Source organism: Sporothrix brasiliensis, assembly GCF_000820605.1.
Source record: "Sporothrix brasiliensis 5110 chromosome Unknown Cont17, whole genome shotgun sequence".
Taxonomy (NCBI): Eukaryota; Fungi; Ascomycota; class Sordariomycetes; order Ophiostomatales; family Ophiostomataceae; genus Sporothrix; species Sporothrix brasiliensis.
This window is the reverse complement of record NW_024467136.1, coordinates 74,641-100,374: the sequence shown is the minus strand read 5'-3', so window position 1 is coordinate 100,374 and position 25,734 is coordinate 74,641. Positions and strand designations below refer to the sequence as shown.

Below are 25,734 nucleotides of genomic sequence, written 5' to 3'. Positions count from 1 at the left end.
GATACGGCGTACGGCACTTTTCTCGAACAATCCACCGAGCGTGAAATCAATAAAAAAGCGTTCCACTATTCGCACCTCCACCAATCACCCTCACGGTACATCCTATACTTGTTTCTACTTCTTTTGTTTCTGTTTCCTCTGGAGTCCCCAATGATAGTCATCTAGGCTGACTTGCAAAGCTGCTTCTCATCGACCAGTGCCCACAGCTCCGCACCAGGTGTCGCCGGTGCCCAGAAGACACCGCTAGGGTCGTACTTGATCTTGATGTCATACAGCTTCTTGTAGTTGGCTCCCCAGAAGGTCTCCTGCCAGTTGGGCTCATTGGCGTTGCCTTCGTTGGCATACACCGCACTGCCGGGGGATGCTTTGCGCAGTGCGTCGCCCAGCCGGGTCAGGTTTTGTAGAGCTCCTAGGCGGCCGGCCTCACTGAGGCACGCGGGCGGCTCAAACTTCCAAAAGGTCGAGGTGGCGGCGTTACGCCACACGGGATGTACGGCACTAACGGATGAGTCTGGATCAGGGACAGCGTGGCCCGGGTTCACGGCGACGCCAACAAATGTGTGGCCCGCGTTAACCAAGTCACCGATGGCACTGTTGATAGCAGCGCCATTCTTAGTCACGTCATCCTTGCTAAACAGCCTTCCGCTCAGGAGCGTGTTGCCGCCGCCGGCGTCTGCATCGGCCGAAAATAGCGCGTGGTACAGGTCGTCAAAGGTAGGGTATGACACCACCTTGCTCAAGGTGTAGGTGACATTGAGCGTGGCCAGCTGTGAAACCAGTGGCTCCACCATCGTACTGAACTGGTCAATGGTGATATTGGGCGCAACAAACGGCCGAACGGTAAGACCGCCTGCCTTCGTTACTGTGTATGCCGCATATATGCCAGCATCAACTAAGGCAGTTGTCTGATTGTGAAAGGCGGCTACGGCCTTCCAAAAGCTAGGCTGGTTGTAAGCAATGCTAAGTGTGGCGCCAGTGCAGGCGATGACCGGGTGCGTCTTGACAGTGACGCCCGTGATGGCTGCGAAGGTGCCAGGACCGCCGCCTTTCAGAGCCCAAAACAGGTCAGAGTTGCTCTCGCTGTTGATCTGCACCTGCTTTCCCGAAGCTAGGATGGCATCGAAGGCAAGCACATTGTCCGAGGCTGCGTGGGAGAATAGAATGAGCCGGTTGTCTGTTGCCGAAAATACGGTGGCCTATGGGACGGAAAGGTGCAGGTTGACTTACCCATGCCATAGAGTCCACTCAAAGGACTGTGGCCGCCTCCTTGAACATAGCCACCAGAGATGCCAACCGTCTACCAAGGAGTCGAGGTTAGCGGAGCGTACATAAGGTGACGGGAAACGGGACAGGGTGGTATTGGGGGAAGGAGAAATCTACCATTGACTCAGCACCGACAACGTCGACTCCCTCTGCCTTGGCCGCAGGGTAGAGGTCGCGGAACAGCACGCCCGCGCCCACCTTGACTGCACCGCCAGTGTAGTTGCCGGGCCCTGTGTAGGACTTTACAAATTGAATATTGTTGAGGCGGTGAGTGTTGAGGGCCAGGGAACCGAAGCCGGCTGAGCGACCCAGGTAATCGTGGCCGGTGTTGCGGATGACGAGGCGCAGGTTTTGGATTCGTGCAAAGTTGACGCTGACCTGCACGTCGAATTGGTTGTTGGCAGTAACAATCATGGACGGCGATAGGCCCTGGGCGCATTTGTCGCCGCACTTGTCGGCGGCGGCAGAGCACGAGTTATTATTCCAGAAGTTAGAGAATGTCTGGGCGGATTGGTCGACGCTACAAGGCAGAGGTGAGTATGAAAGCGAAAGAACAAGAAAACCACTCCAAGAACTCGGACCGCTTACATCCAGTTGGCGTTAGTCCAGTTCGCCTGGATGGCCGTACACGCATCCGCGTTGGCCGTTGTTGCGTTGCCGTACGTTGGATAGCATGCGGCGGCAGGCGGCACAAAGTTGACCAAACGACCTTGCACAGCCTGGTTAAGAGCCTTCCACCGGGAGTCGGTCGGCCAGCAGGACTGGTCAGCGTAACACTTGCACGTAGTTGTGTTGGCGCGTGCGAGATGTGGCGAGGCGAGGCTGCCGGCTGCAGCGGCAGTTAGGAGGCCGAGAGACAACTGCATGGTGTGCGTATGCCGAAGCCTCCTTTCTTACAGTGGCTATGAGAACAAAAGCGAGGGGGGAGCGAACACAACGCCAGAGACAAGAAAAATATCGATGCTACAGCTAAGCAAAGCATCAAGATGCCATCTCACCAAGATTTGACACGAACAGTGACCTGCAATATATACATCCAAAGAACCCTGGAGGGTCTGCGACCGTCAGTCGTTGTCAAGGTCGTTCCGGGTCCTCGCATCGACCCATGTGGAGGGAGCATGGACAGGAAAAAGATCGGTACGAGCGTTTCTTGGGGATCCGTTGATTAGGTTAAAAGCGGACGCTGTTGTCCGGCTTGCAAATTGGCAGCGCCTTTGTTAACTATACTCCGTCGTGCTATAGGGATGAGAAGTTCAATTGCACGGCTGAGTGAATTTATCAAAAGAGTGCCTGTATACCTTGCCATTGGTTTTCTTATTGATATAAGTATGTACTTAGACTAGACATGTCTCCCTTCTTAACGACATTCAAGTCTTTTGTCTCTGGCGACAGTAGCGTATTTTACTTCTCATTTTGGTCCGCTATCATTTACAATATGTAGTCCTGGAGCAGCCCGTCTGCCTGCGCGCCGGTGTAATTAACCGGTTGATACTGGTAAAGCCAGGAACACACCTCATTAATTGCCTGAAAATATAGATTCCATCCATCATGCCGGGTAGTGCACCAGATGGGCGACATGCAGGTGAAATGGACCTTGTCCACGTCGATGTCGTCTGCATCTCTAAATTGAGCTCCAGGCGGTTCGGCTACAACATCCAAAACTATCATTTAGTCCGCCAAGACGCCCATGCCGGTTGCCGCCAGGGATGAAAGAGTGTCATAGAACTGGAAAACGTTTAAGAAAAAAGTGACTGGTGTTCAAAACATTTCAAGAAGAGGGGACGAAGCAAATTTATTCCAAGTTCACGAATGGTACCAAGTGCACGGCATCGCCTCGCTTTCCCTTTAACTACAACGACGCATCTCTTCTCGGGAGGCTGTTGAACCCCACGATGCCCTCCGATACCGGTATTGCGTGTGTCCGGTAGGGTGCCGACGGCGGTACGCGATACATAGTCACACGCCGCCCAATGATGCCTATGTTGCCGTCCCGGTCTCGCCCCACGTGTAAGTGTACCGGCTCCATCAGCCGGTGCAGGACGGACCCGCACGGCGAGGTAGTGGACACCTGGGTCTCGTCAAACTGAACGTCTCCAAAATCACTGTGCATGAGTTTCAGTCCACGAAAGCTCGTCACAATATAGCGGACACGCAGAAGAATACCTACTGGATATTCAAGAGCCAAGACAAGCTTCTGCCAGTCGGCAGTGTTTCCAACGGTGAAAAGCGGACATGAGTCGCTACCTGGCAGTCGTGGTCGGTGTCATTGAAAAAGGCAATACTGCCCGATAGCGCCCTCACATCACCGGAACTTGTTGCCAGCGATGCAGTCGGCGAAGAGGTTGCGGATGAGACTGTGGGAGAAGGCAAGGCTGGCGGGCTCATGATTGCAAGGGCACCAAAACGGTGGGCATACGATGACGCAGGAGATTCGTCGCCACACATTGTGATGAGCGTGTCGTTCGTCTGATGCCTTTATTTTGGTCGTTCGGTGGATGAGGAGGGCAGGTTACAGAGAACAGGAGATGATTTCGAAGGCCGATGTTGGCATGCTGTAAGGATTCGACATCCGAGCAAACAGGCGCCGGCTGTAATCTTTGCAGAATCGAATACGGCGCTTTGCCAGCTTCTTTCCTGTACTGGCCCTGCCATCGCTGTCGTTGCCAATTCTAAGCATATATGACCGGCCAGAGATAGTTTGAGCAAGTTTGCGAGAGAAAACTGGTACATGCAGCAGCACCAGAAGCACTAATAAATGCAAGTCACAAGGGCGCCCTAGTTGCTGACCAAAGAGGTGCATCCAATCTCTGCACCTACAACGTCGCGATGACCATTAAAATACGTGTAGATGATGCCGGGAGGGCCTCGTGGCTATACACGGCCCATGAAGGAATGAAATTTCGTCGAAGATGGCGGGCCCTGAGGCATACGCTTGGTAGTGATGGCACTGTGGCTGTTCGCGCAACACTGCTCCCCTCGTCATTTCTATTGCCCATCTCTTCTTCCTCTCTCGTGATATCTCCTCTTTTCTCCCAGCTCTTTCCCTTATCTTCCCATCCAGATCTCTTCATATTGAACTACAGTTCTTCTGCTTTGGGCATTTGCCCTACCGTAATCCCTCTATCGTATCCTTCTATCTCTGTCTATCCAGACCAGTGCAACATCATTTCTACCATTTTCCACCACGAAAACTATGTCTGCCAAAATGTACTCGCTGCCGGCCCTGCCGTACGCCTACAATGTGAGCACGGGTGTCCACCAGGACCTTCCCCCCCCCCTTTCTCAGTCTTTGTTGCCTTGCCGTCATGTCGGGGCTTGTTTTGCCAGAAGCATTGTATACTGACCGTCCCTTGTCTCTCACCATTTTCTAGGCGCTTGAGCCCAATATCTCCGCCCAAATCATGGAACTGCACCACAAACGCCACCACCAGGCCTATGTTGACAACCTTAACAAGGCCCTGCAGTCACTAACCGCAGCCGTCGCGACGGGGGATGCCGCCATGCAGGTGTCCCTCCAGGAGGCTATCCGATTCAACGGCGGCGGTCATATCAACCACTCGCTGTTCTGGCAGAACCTTGCTCCGGCCGGTAGCCCCGAGTCGGATCCTTCGGGCGCTGCCGCCCCGACTCTGGTCCAGGATATCAACCAGACTTGGGGCAGTGTTGATAACTTCAAGACGGTCTTTTCGGCTGCGCTGCTGGCCATCAAAGGCAGCGGCTGGGGATGGCTAGTGCTGGAGCCAGCCACAGGCTTGCACATCGTGACAACCAAGGACCAGGACTCACCTGTCGGCGGCGAGATTCCCATCTTGGGCGTCGACATGTGGGAGCACGCCTACTACCTGCAGTACCTGAATGGTAAGGCGGCCTATGTCGAAAACATCTGGAAGGTCATCAACTGGCAGACAGCAGAGAAACGGTATCTGCGCGGACCGCCGGATGCGGCCAAGATGATTGCTGAAGCTGTTTGACTGTCGGCTGCGTCAGCAAGGGAGCCACCCCAGGCTACCACGCCGCATCTTTGAGCTTACTTGTTGTAATTTCTGTGCTATAGTGAGACGAAAAGGACAGGACACAAAAGGGGGGAAGGGAATGGGAGTCAAGTGCGTAAAGTTAACAGAAAATTCGAAGGGGCAAGATACAAGTATGTCATATACCCCACGTACCATAAATAGAACCAGTATATGTCTCGTCTGAATTGCAAAGGAATCAAAACAATACAAATATGGTTCGATCACATAAGCACACTGCTACGAACGGCTCGATCCCGATCTCCTGTATGTCTCCTATGTGCAACCTGCGTTGCATAATTTTCCGTCTTTCTCTAGACTTCTATGGCGTGGCTTTCCAATAAGATGACAGTGCTGTACTCCATGAAATATGGCGAGTTTACCAGTGTCTAATTTGCATTGTGCCCAGGCGCTGATACAATTGCATGACAAGACGCTGACATCGACATCGGGAAAAAAGGTGGAAATAAATGTAGACTCCCGCGACTGACACGGTTATTGTTTGCAATTATGAAAAACACATGGCATGCATTTTTGTCAGAGTACTTTCTTGTCTATCTTGCCGTTGTCACTTAAGGATGAAATGAGAGAGCAGCAAAAACTAACGGACTACAAAATGTACCCCTTTTACTTGAAAACGTCTTGCAACTTGTGTATTTGTGGAAACGAAAGTTATTCCAACTTCCCGATGTCGACGTCGACGATGTTCCGTGTAACTGTACCAGAGCTTTTACCTTTATGAGGTCTTACATGGTTATTTATATTAGATACGTCTTGGACATTTGTTTCAATTTTACAGTTATTTTGACCCTTTCGCACAGATATTATCTACAGAACCGAGACATTTCTTGTGTTCAAGCGGTGACGAGAGAAATGCAATCAAATGTCTTTAATAATTACGAGGAAATATCCAACAATAAAAACAAAAGAAATTCTAAAACGCGCCGAAAGAAACAGAATATAGTGAAAGGTAAGAACGTCCAAGGACATCAGATTTTTTAACCACAAATTTAGTGGCATGCAAATACGCTGCCATAGGACACCCCTTGCCTTGTGCCAAAACGCTCGGAACATGTTGTGTCTCCGTACCGTATTGCACCTAGTACGGCGCTCCCGATGTTCTTAGCTCACCCGTTCAGCTGGTCCCTCACCTCAAGCATGCTTCTCCCGCCTCACCTCGTGTTGTTCTTATTTGCCTAACATTATTCTGTACACCCCCTTTTGGATGGTAAAGTCGCTGTCCTTGACCGCTACTGGACTCGCTAATTTCACTGTGTCATGTTGACTGTTAAATACCACGTCAATGTCGAAAGTAACTCCAGATAGGCGGACAAACAGACACATATTGTGGACAGACTGATAGAAACAAACGGATATCCGAACAACGCGAACTACCAAAGACTTACGTAGTACGGTAGCTACATGGGCCTATCTCGTCGGGACCGCCCTCGGTTTCTTCCGCCCGTGAGGCAATCCTAGAAACGGTTTAAGCTAGGCTGCTTAGGCTACCAACCCTGGTTATGAATGTTAAACCACAAAACCAATAGAGTCTCAGAGCTACACAAGCTATATTCAACAGACAAGTCATCCTAGTGCAACAGCAGCAAGCCATCGGTTGCCTTCCTCGGTCGTGCGATGCTATGTTTATGCCAGTCATTGTGCTCCATACCAAACCTCACTCCTGTGTCGTGACGTTTTCATATCTGCCCAAAGCCTAACTATCTAATTTTCAATAATAAAAAAATCTAATCTTTTGGAACTCCCTGTTTGCATTTTCTGGTGGTTGCGTCAGGGAAATGTCTTCGGGTGGGTGGCATCTTCCATCATCAGTCGACCGGAAATACAAGCTGGATATGGTTATGGATCAAGTCCGTTATGTGCAACTTTATTTATATGCTGTCACGTGTACTTTGTCCGGAACAGCACCAGCGCGCCGAATGTTTCGCCCGTCCACCTTGCTTTTGTTTCACCACTCAATACTTCCCCAATCTCTGCAAATCCGTGTAGGCCAGGACATTAGAATACGCTAGAAAGTACAGGGTCTAGGTCGTAGCCTAATCTTGATCACATCCGTCAAAATGTCGTGATTTGTAACACATTTAATAGGTGCATGTCTCTTCTAGTCTTGTTTGTCTCCTTTTCGCTTCGGTTACGGCCCCAGGCAGTGTAATATATAAGATCTACTGCAAGGGTACTTTAGTTCTCGTCCCTGGTTTTAGACCACATATAAAATGTTTGATTACTGTCGGCGGCTTTTGTATTTAATAACTCGTTTAAAACTTCCGCCCTCATTCGTCTCTGGGAGCTTTGATTTGGCAGTTTTGATGTCGTATAAAATTATAGGAAACTTGAGCACTAATTGTCGCCATCCCAGAATTTGCAGCTCGTATGTGTGTTCAGCATTTGATTTATCCCACATCCTGTACCTGACATCACCTTTGAACGTGGTATGGCTGGGCAGCTAGTTCGCGACGGCATGAGGGCAAAAATAGAAACAGGGAGGAATAAAAAGGGCCAACTATACAATTGAAATCCTCCAGGAAGGCGAGGTGTTTGTGTTGAAAGGCAGGAGAAACAAAACAAGGAGCTAAACGACAGCACACAAACGCTAATGACCTGTGAGATGTAAAGTAGTCCGTACGACGCAAAGTCAAAATTTTGGGTTCTGATCCAATACTCCGTTTAATTTGTCTAGAGGCAAGCATATTACAATTTCCGGATCCAAAGCATACCTCAAGAATATGAGCAAAGCGCGCATCACACAGGGAAAAGCTCGCACGAGTGGATGGTTTCGTGCCACGTTAGCCATGCCAGACATGCCAAAGGAACGCTGCAGGAACCCGTGCACATGTGGCGTACATGTATCGAGAAATGGTAGGAGGATTGTGACCGGAAAGAAACAGATGCGGAAGGATTAAAGGGAAACCAGTGCCCTATGTGGGTTACAAATCTATATCTTTCGTGAAAGATCACCATTGTGAAGACAGACCGTCAAGCCAGAAAGACAGCAATCAAGGGGTTCCATCCGGGAGCAATCTACTTTGCAGGCGGCGGTCATCGTCGGAGCAAAATAAACAGGCCAAAAGCAGGTATCCGATTCAAACATACCCTTGCGGGTCTCGGAAGAAAGCTACAAGGTATGCAGAATACTTCTTGTCCAAACCCGACGAAAATAGGTTTTAAAGTATATGAGCAGACGGAAAGTAAATAGAAGTAGTACAACGTGAAAGGCAGTCCAAAATACCAGGGTAACGAGTGTAAATTTCAGACAACATTTGTTTTGATTTTTTTGTTTATAAAAAAATAAAAATAAATCATTATCCCTCACTGACACGGAAACACCCCAACATGGCATTGTGGAAGCAAAGCAACTAGTTTGGGTGTACAAATACGGCTACCGGGATCAACGACGAGGGTATTCTCAAGCTGAGCTTTTCTTTTTGTTTTGGCGAGAAAGTGACTAAACGTAATACGAGCCTGGAAGAAAGGGTAAAAGAGAATATAGGAAATAATGAACAATGCAGAAGACAACCGGAGACCAGTATCAGGAAAATGAAGTCGGTAAAACAGAATAAAATAAAACCAAGGAAAAAGGAGTAAACCGAGAGCGTGGAGAACAGAGAGACAGCAAAATCCGGGCCAAGGCAATGCTGGCATAAATTATGATGAATAATTCCCCGACATCAAGGATATTTCCCTCAGCTTCTGGATGCTTTCATCATGTCCAAGAACATATAAGAACGCTGCCAACACATCTCCCCTCAGAACCAGAAGAAGGGAAAATATCTCAAGCAACACTCTTTTCTTCATTTCTTTCTTTTATCACATTTCCTTTCCCAGTTCCAATCCCAAAATCATCCTCCATTATTCTTGTTTCTGCGGCACTGCAGAAACGGGAATTCTGGCCGAGCTTCAGTCGTTCCGACTCTTTCCACCTATCTTTCAATTCATCGTTTTTCTCTACGTCCTTTAAGTATAGATTTATTATCGACGTTCATCGACATATCGCCTATCCGGCCCTCTTATATTTACTCCTTCTTTTATTGTCCCTTTTCTGGTCCTTTCGGTGTAGAATACATCCCTCTCTTTAGTCTCTCCTCCAATCTAGACGCCGACTTCACTCTCCTTGTCAACCACATGTGGTTGTCCCTCATCATGATCAAGAAACTAGCCCTGCTAGGCCTAGGGTAAGCTCGATTTCACCGCTTCAATCATTTTGCTTCAGTCTGGCTGCTTTGGCCTCCGGCTCAGGTCATAAAAGGTCCCTGTTAATCTTCCAAATTACCATATATTGACTTTTACGCCAGAAGCACCCTCGCGGTCGCCCTCCCCAGTGTCAACAACGACAACGACGTCAAACGCAACTATGGCTATGGCTACGGCTTCCCAGCTATCACCGAGACGGAGACCGTAACTCTCTATGACCTATGCTCTAACACAGTCAGCTACACGACAGACGTTAGCACAGAGACGTACGTCAAAATGTACACAGAGACATACACGGAAACTGAGACTCAGACGATCAGTGTCACCATCAGAGACTCTTTCAGCTGCACGCCCTGCACGTCCGAGAAATATCCCATGAGCACGACCAGTGCCACAACCGGCATCTTCACCATCACCAGCTCGTCCTCTTCAGGTCCGGCCTCGTCCCACTTCACCTGGTCTGAGTCGACGGATGCTGTCTCCGGCCCAAGCGGCGTGTCCGGCACGAGCATCTGGAGCAGTAGAATCGCTAGTAGCAGCATTTCATCCAAAACCGGCTACAATGTCTCCTTCCCCACGGCGTCCTATTCGACTACGCCGTACTCGCGTCCCTTCAACACTACTTTTTCCACGCTGCTCACCAGCGCCTCGTCGACTACTGCCATTTCCGGCCCGAGTATGAGTAGCGGTAGAAGTTCTGCCGTCACCTCTGGTTCTGTTAACAGCTACAGCTCGACCGTATATTCGCACTCATCCCCGTCATGGGTTACTTCGTCCACGGCAGTCGTGGCTGTTTCTAGCAGCAGCAGCAGCAGCGGTAGGCCCAGAAACAGCACCACTTCCAGCAGCTACATATCGGCCGTGTACTCGCATTCGTCTCCCTCGTCGTTCAGTACGAAGTCTACTGGAGCGGTCTTCGGCTCCAGCAGCACTGGAAGTACCGGCTTCCCCAGCAACTATACATCGGCCGTGTACTCGTACTCTTCTCTGCCTTTGATCAGCACCGAATCCACTGGTGCCGTGACTGGAAGTAGCAGCTCCACGACTGGTAGAAGACCATCTTCCAGACATACAGCAGTGTACTCTCACTCCTCGCTGTGGTCTGTTAGTGAATCTACCCCTTCCGTGACTAGTACCACAAGCGGCAGCATCAAATCCAGCGCAGGCTCTGCTAGCAGTTACACATCTGTCGTGTATTCTCAGTCGCCGGACTCGTCGTTGGGCGCATCAACTGCTACAGTAACCGGTCCGAGCAGGAGCGGAAGCAGCAGTAGCAGTGTCGACTCAACCACCTACCTGACTGTCGAATCCTCAATGACAGTCACCATCACCAAGTCGCTCCAGACATCGACGAACAGCCTGTCTACCTCTAGAGATCGCACAGGTTCTGGCTCCCAGACTGGGTCGCTGTCCGCTTTTACCTCTAACTCCCTGTCTACCTCCGCCACCGCCTCGACCTCTGCTTCTATTTGTGCATCGGGCTCTTTACCTAGTTCGTGTCCTTTATCGGCATCTGTACCTGCTTCGTTGTCCGCTTCTGCTTCAGCGTCGTTGTCTGCTCCTCTCAGTGGCACCCTCTCTAGTCTCGGATATCCCACTGGCTCCGCCTCTCTTTCAATGTCTGCCTCCGCCTCAGCTTCTCGCAGTATTTTGGAATCTATTTCGACGTCTTCGTCAGCACATCTCTCTGTTTCCCCGTCTGGCTCCTCCACCTCGGCTTCCGACTCTCTTACCGGCTACACAACGTGCTCCACCCCCGTCAGCGAGTCTGCATCCGCTTCCTTAAGTACATCCGCCTCAACCAGTCCCAGCCCCAGTCTCAGTCTCAGCGCCAGCACCAGCCTCAGTACAAGCACCAGAGTTGACGCTGTTTCTGGAGCCAGCTCTTCCTACGGCGGTATGACCTACACAATCCTGTCGACTGCATCCTCGTGGGCCTCCGTGTCTAGCAGCTTCGGTTTCGGCGACACTACGACGAGCACTTTAAGTTCCGTCGGCGCCACTACTAGCTCAGTGAGCGTTATCCTGCCTATCTCCAGCACCGGCATACTACAGGAATCTCCCACGCTGTCGTCACAAACTGTGCCACCCACATCCTTCCCGGTTAGCTATGGCGATGGTGGCGACGGCGAGACCTCGACCACTGCAGAGGCCGTGACTGCCACCTCGTCCTCTAGCTTCACTTCTAAAGCCTCCGCCACCACGAGGGGCTGGCCAGGCGGTTACGAGTATGGCGTGCCACCCGTAGAAACCACACTGGTAGAGAAGCACACAGAAACTGCGACTGGCGCCCATTCCTACTGGGGCTGGGGCGGCGGTTCGAATCATGTTGAGATTAATAGACCCCAGCGTAAGGAAGGCGAGTTGTCGCGTGGTAACAACAAGAACAATCGCAATGGCGACAACCACGGGCCCGGCCAAGGTGGCCACGCCGTCTGGAAAGGCCGTTTCCATATGTAGGATGGAACTGACAACAACGCATGGAAGTTCCATTACTTATCGTCAACATCACAAGTTTAAGACGTGCCGGTTGCTAATATTATGGCTGGGACTTCTTGTTTAATTTGTGTCCCTCACTCTTGCTGTTCTCGAATTGCCCCTTTTCTTTATCTCTCTTTATTACTTCTCTTTCTACACTCTCCTTCAGATCTTTAGTTTTCTTTTGATTTCTTTAATTGAGTCTTTTATAAACAAACAAGGGCTATCAGGACTTGGTAACGCCGTTATGTAAGACACATGGACAGTCATAGGTGGGAATTATTTGTCTCGAACCTGTGTGTTCAGATAAAAGAGAGAAACTCTCGTCGCAGTTGCTATGCCATCGTTCCCGTGTCGGGTGTCTGCTGTTGCCACGTAATGCTTTATGGCCATTTAAACATCAACAAGACGAGAACTAAGGGATCCCTATGACCCCTGGGATTGTTAAGGCGTGTATTACAATCTAGAAAGATTCACGAGAAGTCGCGATTGGATTGCCTGGTTGCCCAGTACGGTTAAAGTGCCAAGCCTTTAGATGGTTCAATATCAAGCGATGCCAAGACCGCAGGCTGTCGTAGCATCACGCATGCAGTCAGGCGGGGGGGCTGTAGTTTGCAGTACTTATTGGTTGGTGGCTTGCCCCTAAACGCAAGGCTGAAACTGTTGACCACAAAAGATACGAGGAATTTTCACTCTCACAAAGCAACTACATAATAGGACTAAAACTGATACCGGCCCGGAACTTTGGTCGGAGTCTTGCTACAAGTTTGTACAGAGATTTGTTTGCCCACACGTACAAAGAACCGCACAGCCTTCATTTGTTGCTCATGGCGCAGACTATCCTTGAGACGATATGGAGCGAAATCTACGACCTGTGGGATGCGGTCTTGGGTGGCGTTGGCGCCCTGTTCACAAAGGTACGGGCGCGCATATCCGAGGGATAAAATAAAAAAGAAAGAGAGGGCGGCAGTGGAGGAGGGTGGAGGACGATGCCACATGGAATGGAATGAATGATATCTACGATGGCCGAAATGGGCGTGAGAGGTATTATGAGCTGACAGGGTTAGAAAACGGGCCGCCATCACCAAGGGGAGGGATCCAGGCAGCAAAACCACCATGACCATCTAGGGCACCTCCAAAGTAATGAGACCAACGAAAGCCACGAAAGCCTTGACAATCACGATCGCCACGATCATCATGAAGACTGTGAGGACCACGAGTATCAAGAGCGCCGCGAACGCCCTGAACACCGCGAACACCTCGAACAACGCGAATATCATGAACAAAACGATTATGGCGACCCGCAGCGACACCACCGTCATTACGAGCACAAGCACGGGCGCCGACACGAGTATGAGCGTGGAAAGGGACACCAAATCAGGACCAGCCACGATCATGGCCGAAGGTCTAGTGACCGATACGATGACGCCCGCATTAGCAAAGAGCGACGACGATACGACAAATAAGTATGGTGGCCATACTGCGATGTAAACCCATAATTTACGCCCTTGGGTCGTGGTCCCAGCTCGCTCAACTTTTCATTTTCGATTGATATCTGCTGTTGAAGAATGATAAAAATCTGGGCATCTGGGCGTCTTGGGTGGCTGGACTGTTAGGCCATTTGGAATACCCGTGTCGTGGACTGAGTCTTAGACGCCCATCTCTAGATCCCTTATCAAAGAGAAGGCGCGGCCGTCAGATTACATCTCGCTTTACCAATCGTTTACATGCCTAGCGGGCAATGGCATACTCCATAAAGTACTCAGTGATGCTCCATACAACAAAAGGACATATTAATGGGTGCTTGGTATGGGTAACAGCAGCTGAGGCGAACAATTGGAATGTTGCATGTGTCTGCTGGGATAAAGACACAGGCTTGCAGGCTTGGTGTGGCCAGTGACTGCTAGCATAAGGAGCCTAGGTTCTAACCAAGACCAGTAACGACTACAGCTGCTGAGACAAGGCCATTAAATCATGACCGATACTACCCGACACCGAGCAATTGCATAAGGCAGAGAGAGAACAATAATGAGGCTGTAATGGTATTGCAACCGCTGTAGCAACCATCTGGAGTGCCTACGACTGACAACATATCACTGCGATTATTACACAATCTCATTATCGATACCAATATTCGCCATTCGTTCCTTTATCATGTTGCAGTACATTCGTACTGGACAAGTCTTGGGCATTTGCTCGGCGAGTCCCTCGCAAAGATCGCCAAGAGCCAGTGCGAATCTCCCGCTCGGCTTTCTACAATTACTAGAGGAAAAAAAATACCGAAAGTCAAAGCAATACTGAGACGACGGAGGGGCTGAGTACTCTTTGAGTGTAACGTGCGTTCATAATTTGTTTAGTTGTCTCAGCTGGGAAAATGTTCTTTAACAGGGGAAGAGCGTCGAGGGAATAGCAATCATCACATCCATTGAGAAACTTTATCCGGCGTCGTCAGTAAACAAACGATTTAGTCGAAGACAAATAACCACGGAAAACAGCGCTAAGAGGATGCCAAAATACAGTCTTTAAATAGAACAATGGAGAAAACCCGGCTCATTCCACGGAGTACATCCAGTTTCGTTGCCTGGTCTCCATAGACTGCATATACCGAAGTACTCCACTCCTTTCACCTACGTTCTACTTCTGTAATGTTTTCTACAATTCGATGCGGAGCACGGAGTACGGATGAAAAGACGTCGACGGGAAGACGAACACCACATGGTACTCACGTGCACCACGACCTCGTATTTTCTTTTCAATTGCCCCTTACCAATGCGGAGTAAGTAGGGGTGGTTGATTGGTCTACGGAGTACCACATATTACAACGAGGTATCCCAGTGTGTGAACACTAATCCACTTGAATTCCCTTTTTGCCTCAGGGAAAACCGTCAAAGGCCTCATACTTTAGACGCACGCCGACAAACTGTAGGGTACGGAACTATCCGCACCACGAGTCAAATTAGTACTCGGTCGACATCGCACTACGAAGTATGGAATGGTGACAAGGAGTTTCGAGTACGTACCCTAAAGGGACGGCGAGACATGTATCGTACTGGGCGACACATCCTTCAAGGAAGGCATGGCCGTAAAGCACTCTTAAGCTTTGGTCCTTTAATTCGGGCGCATGACAGGGCCAGACAATATATCGTGCCACGTTTACTGACATGGGCAAGTAACCGTGTTACGGGCTCATCCGAATGTCTGTTTTAGGGAGTAATTGAATCTCACCTCGTACGGAGTGCATCGTACAGAATACTTCCTTCAGAATTGGATCAACGAAATCCGAAATATCTGGCGGTATTAAGACAAGCGGTTTGTCGAAACGATAATACTCCCCAGATCTCGTACCTGTTTAAAGTGGTTCTTTTGTAAATAAAGCCCCTCTCCCTGACCAAAAAAAAATACCGTATCTTACTCACACAGCTTTGTTAGTGGGGTTCCTTACACACTCAAAAGTGTTAGAAGTGAGGATGTGAGGAACCCCTGGCGCAGCTTTATTTTTCCAGTTGCTGTGCCTGGCTCCACATGTATCTGGTTAGACGCACAGTATGCCTAGGTATTAAAACAGTACATCGCCACAATTTGGTACCAACTCTCCTGAAACCTGCCCCAAATTGCCTGCGTAGAATAACATCAACATTCGCTCGAAAGGCATTATCAGTGTTTCTACCTCCACCGTGCGAAATACGCCCCACTCCCTTCTCACTAGGATAATTGCTGCGCCTCGTATCAAATCTCCCCTGGAAATCAGTTCCTTCCAAGGTGGCCAACGATCCAATCCGCTTTTCTTCACCCTCGCTCGACGCGCATCCCACCCTCTCCTGATTTTCTCTTGGCTGTGTTTCTTTGCTCCAGCTTCTTGATCCGGGCCTCATTTATCTCTCTCCTTTCTCCTTCACTCGCTTTCTTTGGATCTTTTCGACACTCCTTCATCGCTCGCTCTAGTTTTGCTCTTTTTTCTCCCCACGGTATTTCCTTTCTTCTTCTCGCATTCGTTGTTTCTTTGTAGGTCGACGTAGACGGACGACTCGCGTCTTCTGTTGGCTGTGTCTTACCCCTTTTCTCTTTTTCATTCATCATTCACTCGTTTGTCTCTCTATTCACCAACTTATCTTGCTTTCTGCGCACGCTCATTGCATCTCGACTGCCTGTCTCCAGCTTGCTACCGCGAGAAAACTACCCAAGAATTAGGACCAATTCGCTGTTTGTCATTTCACGACCGCCTCTCTCTACCGAACGCAACTAGGTCGCGCTCTCTTTACTGCTGCCAACATGAGCTTCAAGGCGTCCTTCCTTGCCTCCCTCCTCATGGCGGGGAGTGCCATCGCTGCCACATCAAAGGCTTCATCCACGACGGTCGAGCCCATTGTCATGAAGGTCAGCCTTGCCCAGCGTGATGCTTCTCAGGGATCTCCGGAAACTTAGGAAACCTTGCTCCAACCCAGCATGTTGCTATTTGCTGCTGTGCACATGTTACTAACAACCCCTGCAGGGCACAAAGTTCTTCTACAAGAATGGCACCCAGTTTTTCATCAAGGGCGTTGCCTACCAACAAGACACTGGCGCTGCCGGCACCACCACTGGCAGTACCTACATCGACCCCTTGTCTGACGAGACACTCTGCAAGCGCGACGTTCCTTTGTTACAGAAGCTCAACACCAATGTCATCCGCACATATGCCATCGACCCCACGGCCGATCACTCGGCATGCATGACTCTGCTGCAGGAGGCTGGCATTTATGTCATCTCCGATCTCAGCGAGCCTAATTTGTCCATCAACCGCGAGTCCCCGACCTGGAATACGGCGTTGTTCACGCGCTACAAGGCCGTCGTCGACGAGATGGGAAAATATGACAATGTCATCGGCTTCTTTGCGGGCAACGAAGTCACCAACAACAATACCAACACTGATGCTTCCGCCTATGTGAAGGCTGCCGTACGCGACGTCAAGTCCTACATCAACTCTACCGCCAGCCGCTGGATGGGTGTCGGCTATGCTGCCAACGACGATGACGATATCCGCGACAACATGGCTCACTACTTCAACTGCGGTGACCAGGACCACGCCATTGACTTCTGGGGCTATAACATATACGAATGGTGCGGCGACAACACCTTCACGGGCTCCGGCTACTCCGATGTCGTTGACTTCTTCAAGAATTACTCTGTGCCCGTATTCTTCGCCGAGTATGGTTGTAACAAGCCCAAAGGCGCTGCCGGCCGTATCTGGCAGGAGACTACTGCACTGTACTCGAGTGAGATGACTGACGTCATTGCCGGCGGTATCGTCTACATGTATTTCCAGGAGGACAATGACTATGGTCTTGTCAGCATTGCTAACGGCAAAGCTTCGACCATGGCCGACTATGATACATTGTCCACCGTTATTGCCAAGGTCAGCCCCAGTTCGACAGCCATGAGCGCGTACACCCCGACCAACAGCCCTGCTGCCTGCCCAGCTATCGGCTCCAACTGGGCTGCCTCGGACATCCTGCCGCCCACCCCTAACAATGCTACTTGCGAGTGCATGTACAAGTCTTTGACCTGTGTGCCTTCTGCTAGCCTCAACTCGAGTTCTTACGGCGCCCTCTTCGGAAGCATTTGCGGTGCAGATTCTAGCGCCTGCGCCGGAATCACTGCAAACACCAGCACTGGTGTATACGGTGCCTATATCATGTGCGACGCTGGTGAGCAGCTCGCGTACGCTCTGGACACCTACTACCGGAACCAGAACTCGGCTTCGTCAGCGTGCGACTGGAATGGCCAGGCTCAGGTGGTGAAGGCCCCAGCCGCCGCGTCTTCGTGCTCGGCTCTTCTATCGTCTGCCAGCGCTTCCAACAGCTTTGCCGCCACTGCCACTGCTGGCTCTTCATCGACCTCGGGCGGCTCTTCGAGTACGAGCAAGAATGCCGCTCCTACCGCCATGCGCAATATGCTAACTCTGGGTGATTTGTCTGTTGGTCTCTACGTGCTGGTTGCCATGGCTACTGGTGCCGGCATGGTTCTGTTGTAAGCAGCGTGCATGCGTGCTTCTTCTGCGTTCATTGTTGTCCTGAACAATTTTGTTTTGCATACCTTGTCTCCACTATTTATACGTTTTCGTTGTGCAACCCTGCCAATTGAGGACATGTACTTGTCAGTCTCTTTAGCCGAGGACGAGCATAGCAACGGAATCTTCGCCGATTGCACTTCACAGGATGCTCGTGAGGCGCAGCCCCACTGCAAGCCACCGTTGTGGAAACGGCCCGACGACGGGACGGGCAAGCACAAGAAAGAAAATGACAAAAAAATTGGATAAGGGTTGGACGTATGCTTTTAGTTTATTCTGTTAATGGCTCTTTTTGCATGCCTCTTTTTCTCTTTATAATACATTACCACAACACCTCTAAGCTTTTTCTATACTTCTTTCTTCTTATCAGTTCTTCATTCCACTTTGCCTTATTCTTTCTTAATAACTATCTTCCTCGTTTGCTACTTTCGTTTGCAACATACATTTCATAACAAAACTGCTCATAGATGATACAAACTACGTTTGTAATTTTTGGTGCGGCTTTTTGTTGTAAAGTTTACCATACCGTCTGACAAGACTTCAGCACAGCCGCCCTTACCCGTGAGAGGAAGGTCTTTCAAGCTTGGACACGTTGTGAATCAATAGCAATCAGCGGTAAGGAATTTCTCTTTACCTCTGTCTCTCTCTCTTTGTGCATGTGTGGGTGGGTGTGTGTTTCATAATGAGATGAAAGCAATCGAAATAAATTAGGCGCGTGTAGCCAGAAACCGTAACACAAAATGCCGCCCATGCGCGTCGTATAAATGAACACCGCCCAGAACATTGGAAACACGACTATTCTCTACGATAAATACCCAACTTTCAGCTGCCGATGGTGTATCCTTCATGTTAACGGTATTTGATCAACATGGAACATATGGGGAGCGACTTGCTACCAAACTATTATGCTGTTCTCAATGTTAATTACAATGCCAGCATCCATGACTTACTCGAAGCATTTTACACCTTGGTCAATAGCCCTACGACAAATAGGGCTTACATTAGCATGGTCAGACAAATCCAACGTTGTTTTCTTACAACGGGGATGAGACCTAACCATGAGTTTGACAGATCACTGATGCGTACGACTGCCTGAGCAGCCCAGTCTACCGCGATGCCTACAATGCTTTCTACTTCCACGCGCCGTGCTGGTACTCTAAATCTCTCTGGATAGCCTATAGAAATGAACGCCGGAGGCTTCACGAGTTACAACAGCACAGGTGGGAAAAGCGAGATCAGTTCTCGTTTGTGCCGATCAAGTCCACCCAAACTTGTAGCAGCAAAGACACCAATACGCACTTTGATCTTTACCACGGTGACAAATATTTGCAAACTAATAACGAAACCGATGTGAAAACCGTAAAGGGGGATAGTGGACTCAAGATGAGGTCGAAGCCGAAAAAAGCCAGGCGGAGAAAGGAGTACAACAATGGAGAAAAGGAGTATAAAATAAAAGCAGAGAAGCCACCAAAAGAATCCGGTAATAATAGTGAAGCAGGGATGGACGCCAAAACTACAGTCAAGAAACTGGCCGATAGCAGATGGGCCGACCCGCATATTTGTATCAAGGACCATGCCGGTCAGCCTTGAGAAGGCTGAAATATCAAAACGTCGGCCAGGCTCGATGCGTGGTATGCGATCACCAGCAATGCGAGCCGGGAAGATGCGAAATTGCTTTCTGTACAGATTATCGCGTGAAGATGAACAATGACTGGGCAGTATATGGAACTGAGCAGTATCTTAACCGCAATCAGAATATTATCGAGACTCGTCTAAACATCCGAATCTGTTGTGGTCGTATCGCTAGCAATAAAAATTACGTCCGAGAGCAGTTATACTGCGCGGACCTCCCAAATAGTCCTACAACATTACTTGTGCGTATGGAAACAAGAAAAACGACAAATGGGTATTAATGTCATAAAAACACATCCAGACCAAGCCAAATAGTAGAACCTCTCGATCCTTTACTCGCATCTCGATTATGGTTTGATAATTGCCCTCCACTCAGACGTGCTAAAGTAAGGGGGGAGCGAGGTATTCACCTATTCAAGAATAATGAAAACGATGCCATGACTTTTTCCAGCAGAATGCATGGCGTGCGCGACCATTATGGGAATGAGATGGAAATATCAGAAAACAGAAATTTACCGACCATCCTTCAAGCATAGAAAACAAAGACATAGATACATTTGTGCGCTTGTACCCTATCTCTGCTTTGCAGTCTTGCCGTCTTGTTCAGATGCCAGAATTTTCGACTCCAAATCTTATCTCACAAGCCGTTGCTAACACATGTGAAGACACCACCAACTTGGTCGGCATTGAAAGCGTCTACAATGCTCTGGACACTGGCATATGTACCGGCAGTGAGGAAAAAAATACCTATCAAGATAATAGCCAGGTTCAAGAGAGCCATCAGAATGGCGCGAATATTGCCCTGCTTGACGAGCTCGAGACTGCCGTCGACCTTGCGCATTCGGAAGTAAGCGACACCCCAGAAAATGAATCCGAAGAAGCTGTCGAACAGCGAAGACATGAGCGACAGGACTGAAAACAATGGCATTAGTGATCATGTGTAGCACTGGGTCGGAACAGCTTAGTAGCCTAGCATTGCAAATAACGTACGGTCTGAGAAAAAGGGAATGACTTCGGCAATAACGAAGGCAAAAATCCAGGTTATCACTAGCTAGTTAGCATTTACACGCAAGTGAGTAGTAAATGCAATAGGTTTAGAAAAGGCCATGCAAAACACCGTTACTTACAGAGAATGCCAGTCCACACACCCCATCCAACAACAGTGTGGTCGTTTTTGTGGCGGCTGTTTTCAAAGACACGGAAGAAAACGAAGCGGGCAGACACAGACGCGTAAAGAACTCCGAGGAAAATAAGAGTGGGAATCATGAACGAGAATGCCACCTTCTTATACAGAGGTTCAAGCGAGCCGAATGCGGGGGCGGTCATGTACTGGTTTCCCACATATGCGTAAACAACAGCACCGACGATGCTGAACAGGATAACTTCAGCAATTGTACAGGCCCACAAAGCTTTGGGAAATTCGCGAGGATCTTTCATCTCAGCAATGAAGCTGGGAAGGGTAATCTGTCCAATAAACGTGTAGCTGATGTTCATGAAAGCGTTGAGCCCGGCAACGAAGGTTGTTCCAGCAACAGGAATCGCTGTCACAATGGGGTCGCCACCAACAGCAGGTGTGCCATCGGCCGTTGTGAAGGATGGGCGAGGGTCGTATCCGGCAGGGTGAGCTTGAATGCCTGCGAATATGGTGGCCAGGAGCACGGAAATAAAAGTGAAAAACGCAGAGGCTGTACCAAGCTTCGAAAGCATACTAAATGTGCGAGGGAGAGAGCACACCCAAGATATGATCAGAATGACTACACTGAAGCTGACAGTGCGGCAGGCAATGTTGTTATCCGCAGCAGTCATCGTGTTCAAGTACTTAGCACCAACGAGAACGTGCAATCCCTATCAAATAGTTAGCCACGGATACTCGTCGTGCTATAGCAAAGAAAATAGACAGGAGGCGGGAAAACGTAATTAAAAGGGGCGAAAGGGGAGAAGAGAACAGAGGTAGGTCATCGGATCTTGCCTCCCGCTATGTTTTTGACCCTTTATATATCCTTCATTGCACAAATTTGTCTCAAGTACTGAGTAAGTACTCGCGAGTTTGAGGTGGAAACGAACCTGAATGAACTGTAGTCGTGTAAGAGCGATAGTATTAGCATAGTGTCCCACGGAAGGCAATATCAATAATAATAAAAATAAAATTACGCTTCAATGGGGTAACACGTACAGTGTTGTTCAGAATGAACATGAAAGCCGTGGCATACCATGCCCACTTCTTGTTCCAGAAGAGCATCTGGCCGATGTCGCAAACATCGCGAACTTCGGGGTGGCGGAGGCAAAACTCCCAGAGGACCATAGATGTATACAGCACAAATGCAGCCACAACCACAGTCAGGATCAAACCAGGAACAAGGCCCAGGACGCTGTAAGACCACGGGAAGCTCATCATGGCCAAGCAGATGTATTCGGAAAATAGAAGGGCGGCCGTCTTCTGCCAGCTGCAGGTGCGGTACTGGATAGCGCAGCCATCCTCTTGGGCAAGCTGCTTCTCCAAAATTGCTGCGCTACTATCATCGCTGTCGGAGTCTAGCGAGCTGCCGGTAATGTCCGGACCGATTCGAGGACCGATCTTGATGCCGCCGCCCCACCAAGATGAGACGCCCGGGGACACTGCCGGCTCTGGGTCAAAGTCAACCGGAGAATTGGCGATCTTCTCGTTTTTTAGGGACTCGGCCATCGTTGCAAATGCTGGAGACAAATGTTCGTCGTATCCGAAGGGATGTCGCGGGATAGGTGCAGATCCAAGAACGTCTATATGGTGGTAAAGAGAGCTGGCAACTGGGTTAAAGCGAAAGACTTGAAACCAATAGCTCTCTAATACGACAAGAAAGTAGCGGAATAAATTAAAGTTCTCGACAGAGCCGTAGGCGCGAAAAAGGCAATGCAAGGTTCAGCCTGCCTAAGTTGCGCTAGAGGTCATGTATAAGAGTAGTTGCACAGAGTGAGAAGAAACGGTGTAGGGTCCGAAAAAAAGGGAGGGGATGGGGGGACAACAATTGTGAAAGGAGAGGCTGAGAGAAAAAAAGTGTTGTAAGAAAGAGAAACGGCGATCACAGTGGACGGGCTCGGGGAACACGCTGCAGATAAAGAACAACATAAATACTCCGTAAGCATACAACAGAGATTTCGACCCCAGAGGAAACAAGACTTGGATGGGGCGAGAGTAATGGGACGTGTCAATCTAGGACCGGGGTTGTCTCCATGACCCGCTAGTGTAGTTCTAGTAGGAGCGGCGAACGACCGCGTTTGCGCCTCAATTGGCTCGGCAAGCGAGCGAGATCGAACAAGGAAAGGGCCGTGGGCCCACTGGTACATACAACACGCCAGCAGGTGCTGTGGGTCTTTCGTGAGCGTCCATCTTGTAGGTGAAGAAAAGCGGTTACCAACCAGTGTTGATTTTGAATGAGTGCAGCGGTTAACTCGGTGCCTCGACAGTCCGTAATGCCAAACTGAAAGATTAATAGACACACTCAACACACTCAACACACACACACACACAAAGGTGCCAGGTCGACGTAAAGAAGGCCCAACTCTGTCGGGCTCTCGCCGTACAGGACGTGGTTGAATGGGCACTCCAGTTTGCCCGGGTCGAATTGGGAGTATCGTAGCCCGTCTAAAGATAAATAAATACACACGCCGTAAAGGCTGTACCACTCTTGAGACAAGCGGCGACCGTGCGTTGGTCGCTTTCGGGTGCCGAGGCCCCAGTCAGACTGTTGGCTGCATCTTGCCGCGTGCTACGAAAGTTCTTTCTGTGTAGGTGTCTTTGGTGAAACTCTAAAAAAAACAACCGCGACAGTCTAGCTTGAAGTCGAGTGAGACTTGAGACTCAACTGTAGTCGCATCGGCGGCTCCGAGATTAATGTGATGATGACTGAACGTGTCCTCCGTCGCAGTGGGGGTCTGTTCATCGCTCATCGCGCGGGCGGGGTGGATTGGGAGAGCAGGGGGGACCGGTAGGTTCAGTTGTAGATGATCCTTCCCCCAACTTGGCTACTGTACTCCATAGCACGAATGTACTGTTATCTGACATTCAAAGCACTTCATCATAACTGAACTACTACAGTCCTCAGTACTAAGCGCGAGCCAAACGTTACGCAACAGCTTGAAGTAGGGGACTAGCTACACCATTGACTTCCAGTAGAAGAACCAATTTGAACAAAATCAGACAGACGAATCACCAAAAGATCAAACCCTGGGTCTCTGGTTTGTAAACATCCGAATATTATATTGTCGCTTTGTTACATAAAGGTACAAAGTCATGCCAGTACTGTGTATTGTTTGTAAAAATAAACGGTCATTCGAAGGCCGTCCTTGTCCACAGGATAACGTCAAATAAGGAACCACATACGGTGTCGAACAGAGTACTCCGTACTTCGTACAGAGTACGAAATACTACGCCGTATTAATCGTCCCTGTTCACTCACCAACTGTGCAGAGATTGGCAGGTGCAACACAAAGAGTAACACTCTGGCCCATTCCACTTTATCTGACCGCCTCAAGATCGTGCAACAAGCGTGGCCTAGCGCGGCATTAACGAGTAAGGCCCTTTACTCGCCATCGGCCGAGGAGTGTTTGGCGGGGGTGAGCAACTGACCGCTCTGACAGACTACGATTTGATTGGAAAATGCACCAAAAATCATTTCAACTTCTCGGGGCCACGGAGTAATACGACGTAAGGAGAAATTTACGCAGCTCGCAGTAATGCAACATACACGGAGCGCAAACGCGCTGACTGAGAGAAGGCTAAAACGTCTTACAGGGATAGTATTGCGCAATAGCAAGTTTTTTTTGTGGTTCGTTTCGTTACAGTGGGGGTGCCTTTGGCGAGAATCTTGGCGGTTCTCAACCACTGAAACTACGTCTTTTGTTGCATCGTTTTGTGTCCTCTGTGTCGTACGGAATACATAGTGAAAGAACAAACATGTCTCACGCAATGTTGGTTTTAACTTGGGGTGGGGGTGACGATTGAATACTGAACAAACAAACATGAGCAAAATGGGCCAACAAAGAAACTGAGAGCCCAACCTAAAGCAGCCTGTCTCGCCTGTTCACTTTTTGAGTAAAAAAGAAAAGAAAAGAAAGAAACTACGCCCCAATCTGGCTCGAAAGCTACCTCGAAAGCCTATCACCGCAAGTCGTACAGAATGCAACGTATCAAAATTTCGCGGTTGACTATTTGTTTTGATCCACCTCTCGTCCTCGACGAATACTACCAGAAAGGTTGTTTTATGGTATCGCCAGGCGTCGATGATCCGTGCCCCCGTGTAATGGTTTTATCTCATATAGCTGAATACGTGCGTGGCATATTTGGCAAGAGCTTTTATATACGGAGTACTCCCATACACTATTCTTCATTTCTTCAGTTGACATCCCAAACCAGCAGCTTGGTAAATCTCCAGTATCTACACTGCGAAGTGATTTCATCCGTAACAGCTTTACTCTGTATCTTGTCGTTGAAAACGTATATTACGAATGCGATGCACTTTAGAGCAACATCATTTTGTGTGGCCTGCGAAGCACGAGGTTTGGACTACGTTATACATAAACTGGACCGACTGTCTAATTAGCTAATTAGCCTACGCCGGCGCCCAATAGGAGTTCAAGTAACGATTATATAAGAGAGGTGCCGGCCTATGTATCATTTTACACAGGTATATAATGGTTTCTGTTGCTCTTGTCGCATTTCTCGTTATCACTGATGCTGTTTTTGTAAGGCCTGAATTACGATATTTTCACATATATATGGACCAATAAGAAGCCGTTTTCAAATTACGTAATCTTTTTCTTGTTCGCACCACACGTTTCCACAACAACGTACCAGCCCCTCTATTTTTGTTTTATTCCTATGCATTCTTGATGGTGGCAAGCAATTGCCAATTATTTCGAAAACCAACAAGAGCGACCAAAAGGCTAAGTAAATAAGAAAATGTTTCGCACTAAAACGTCGGTTTCTTTTTCTTGTCTTCTCGTTCTGACAAAGTGGTAAACAAAGACGCTGTCCTTAATTTTAGTGGTATGTTTGTGATGACAATGACTGTCCAAGCAGCTTTGCATGTCTAAGCTACTGCCTCACTACCTAGAAGACCTTGC

At 49.2% G+C, this 25,734-nt stretch overlaps 8 protein-coding genes across 8 annotated transcripts; 4 read left to right on the top strand and 4 right to left on the bottom strand.

The window, feature by feature from the left end:
* Nucleotides 1–161: 161 nt before the first annotated feature.
* On the bottom strand, nucleotides 162–2,129 carry SPBR_02528 (FAD binding protein domain-containing protein; the record flags this gene model as incomplete). The annotated part of the gene is made up of 4 exons (XM_040760831.1): nucleotides 162–1,144; nucleotides 1,228–1,297; nucleotides 1,381–1,783; nucleotides 1,852–2,129. 4 exons carry the CDS (start codon nucleotides 2,127–2,129, stop codon nucleotides 162–164), a joined length of 1,734 nt encoding a protein of 577 aa, XP_040620023.1.
* A 983-nt stretch (nucleotides 2,130–3,112) lies between these two features.
* SPBR_03377 (uncharacterized protein) lies at nucleotides 3,113–3,373 on the bottom strand (the record flags this gene model as incomplete). The annotated part of the gene is made up of 1 exon (XM_040761678.1): nucleotides 3,113–3,373. One exon carries the CDS (start codon nucleotides 3,371–3,373, stop codon nucleotides 3,113–3,115), a length of 261 nt encoding a protein of 86 aa, XP_040620022.1.
* Nucleotides 3,374–4,468: 1,095 nt separating this feature from the next.
* Nucleotides 4,469–5,234, top strand: SPBR_03186 (superoxide dismutase, Fe-Mn family; the record flags this gene model as incomplete). Its single annotated transcript, XM_040761489.1, has 2 exons — nucleotides 4,469–4,504; nucleotides 4,635–5,234. 2 exons carry the CDS (start codon nucleotides 4,469–4,471, stop codon nucleotides 5,232–5,234), a joined length of 636 nt encoding a protein of 211 aa, XP_040620021.1.
* Nucleotides 5,235–9,410: 4,176 nt separating this feature from the next.
* On the top strand, nucleotides 9,411–11,939 carry SPBR_02376 (uncharacterized protein; the record flags this gene model as incomplete). The annotated part of the gene is made up of 4 exons (XM_040760679.1): nucleotides 9,411–9,460; nucleotides 9,608–10,155; nucleotides 10,645–10,888; nucleotides 11,291–11,939. The coding sequence occupies 4 exons, from the start codon at nucleotides 9,411–9,413 to the stop codon at nucleotides 11,937–11,939; spliced, it is 1,491 nt and encodes a 496-aa protein (XP_040620020.1).
* Nucleotides 11,940–13,154: 1,215 nt separating this feature from the next.
* Nucleotides 13,155–13,448, top strand: SPBR_03368 (uncharacterized protein; the record flags this gene model as incomplete). The annotated part of the gene is made up of 1 exon (XM_040761670.1): nucleotides 13,155–13,448. The coding sequence occupies one exon, from the start codon at nucleotides 13,155–13,157 to the stop codon at nucleotides 13,446–13,448; it is 294 nt and encodes a 97-aa protein (XP_040620019.1).
* A 2,778-nt stretch (nucleotides 13,449–16,226) lies between these two features.
* SPBR_02632 (uncharacterized protein) lies at nucleotides 16,227–17,967 on the top strand (the record flags this gene model as incomplete). The annotated part of the gene is made up of 2 exons (XM_040760935.1): nucleotides 16,227–16,331; nucleotides 16,447–17,967. The coding sequence occupies 2 exons, from the start codon at nucleotides 16,227–16,229 to the stop codon at nucleotides 17,965–17,967; spliced, it is 1,626 nt and encodes a 541-aa protein (XP_040620018.1).
* A 2,305-nt stretch (nucleotides 17,968–20,272) lies between these two features.
* On the bottom strand, nucleotides 20,273–20,536 carry SPBR_03376 (uncharacterized protein; the record flags this gene model as incomplete). The annotated part of the gene is made up of 1 exon (XM_040761677.1): nucleotides 20,273–20,536. The coding sequence occupies one exon, from the start codon at nucleotides 20,534–20,536 to the stop codon at nucleotides 20,273–20,275; it is 264 nt and encodes an 87-aa protein (XP_040620017.1).
* A 1,197-nt stretch (nucleotides 20,537–21,733) lies between these two features.
* Nucleotides 21,734–22,318, bottom strand: SPBR_03273 (uncharacterized protein; the record flags this gene model as incomplete). Its single annotated transcript, XM_040761576.1, has 1 exon — nucleotides 21,734–22,318. One exon carries the CDS (start codon nucleotides 22,316–22,318, stop codon nucleotides 21,734–21,736), a length of 585 nt encoding a protein of 194 aa, XP_040620016.1.
* Nucleotides 22,319–25,734: the final 3,416 nt, after the last annotated feature.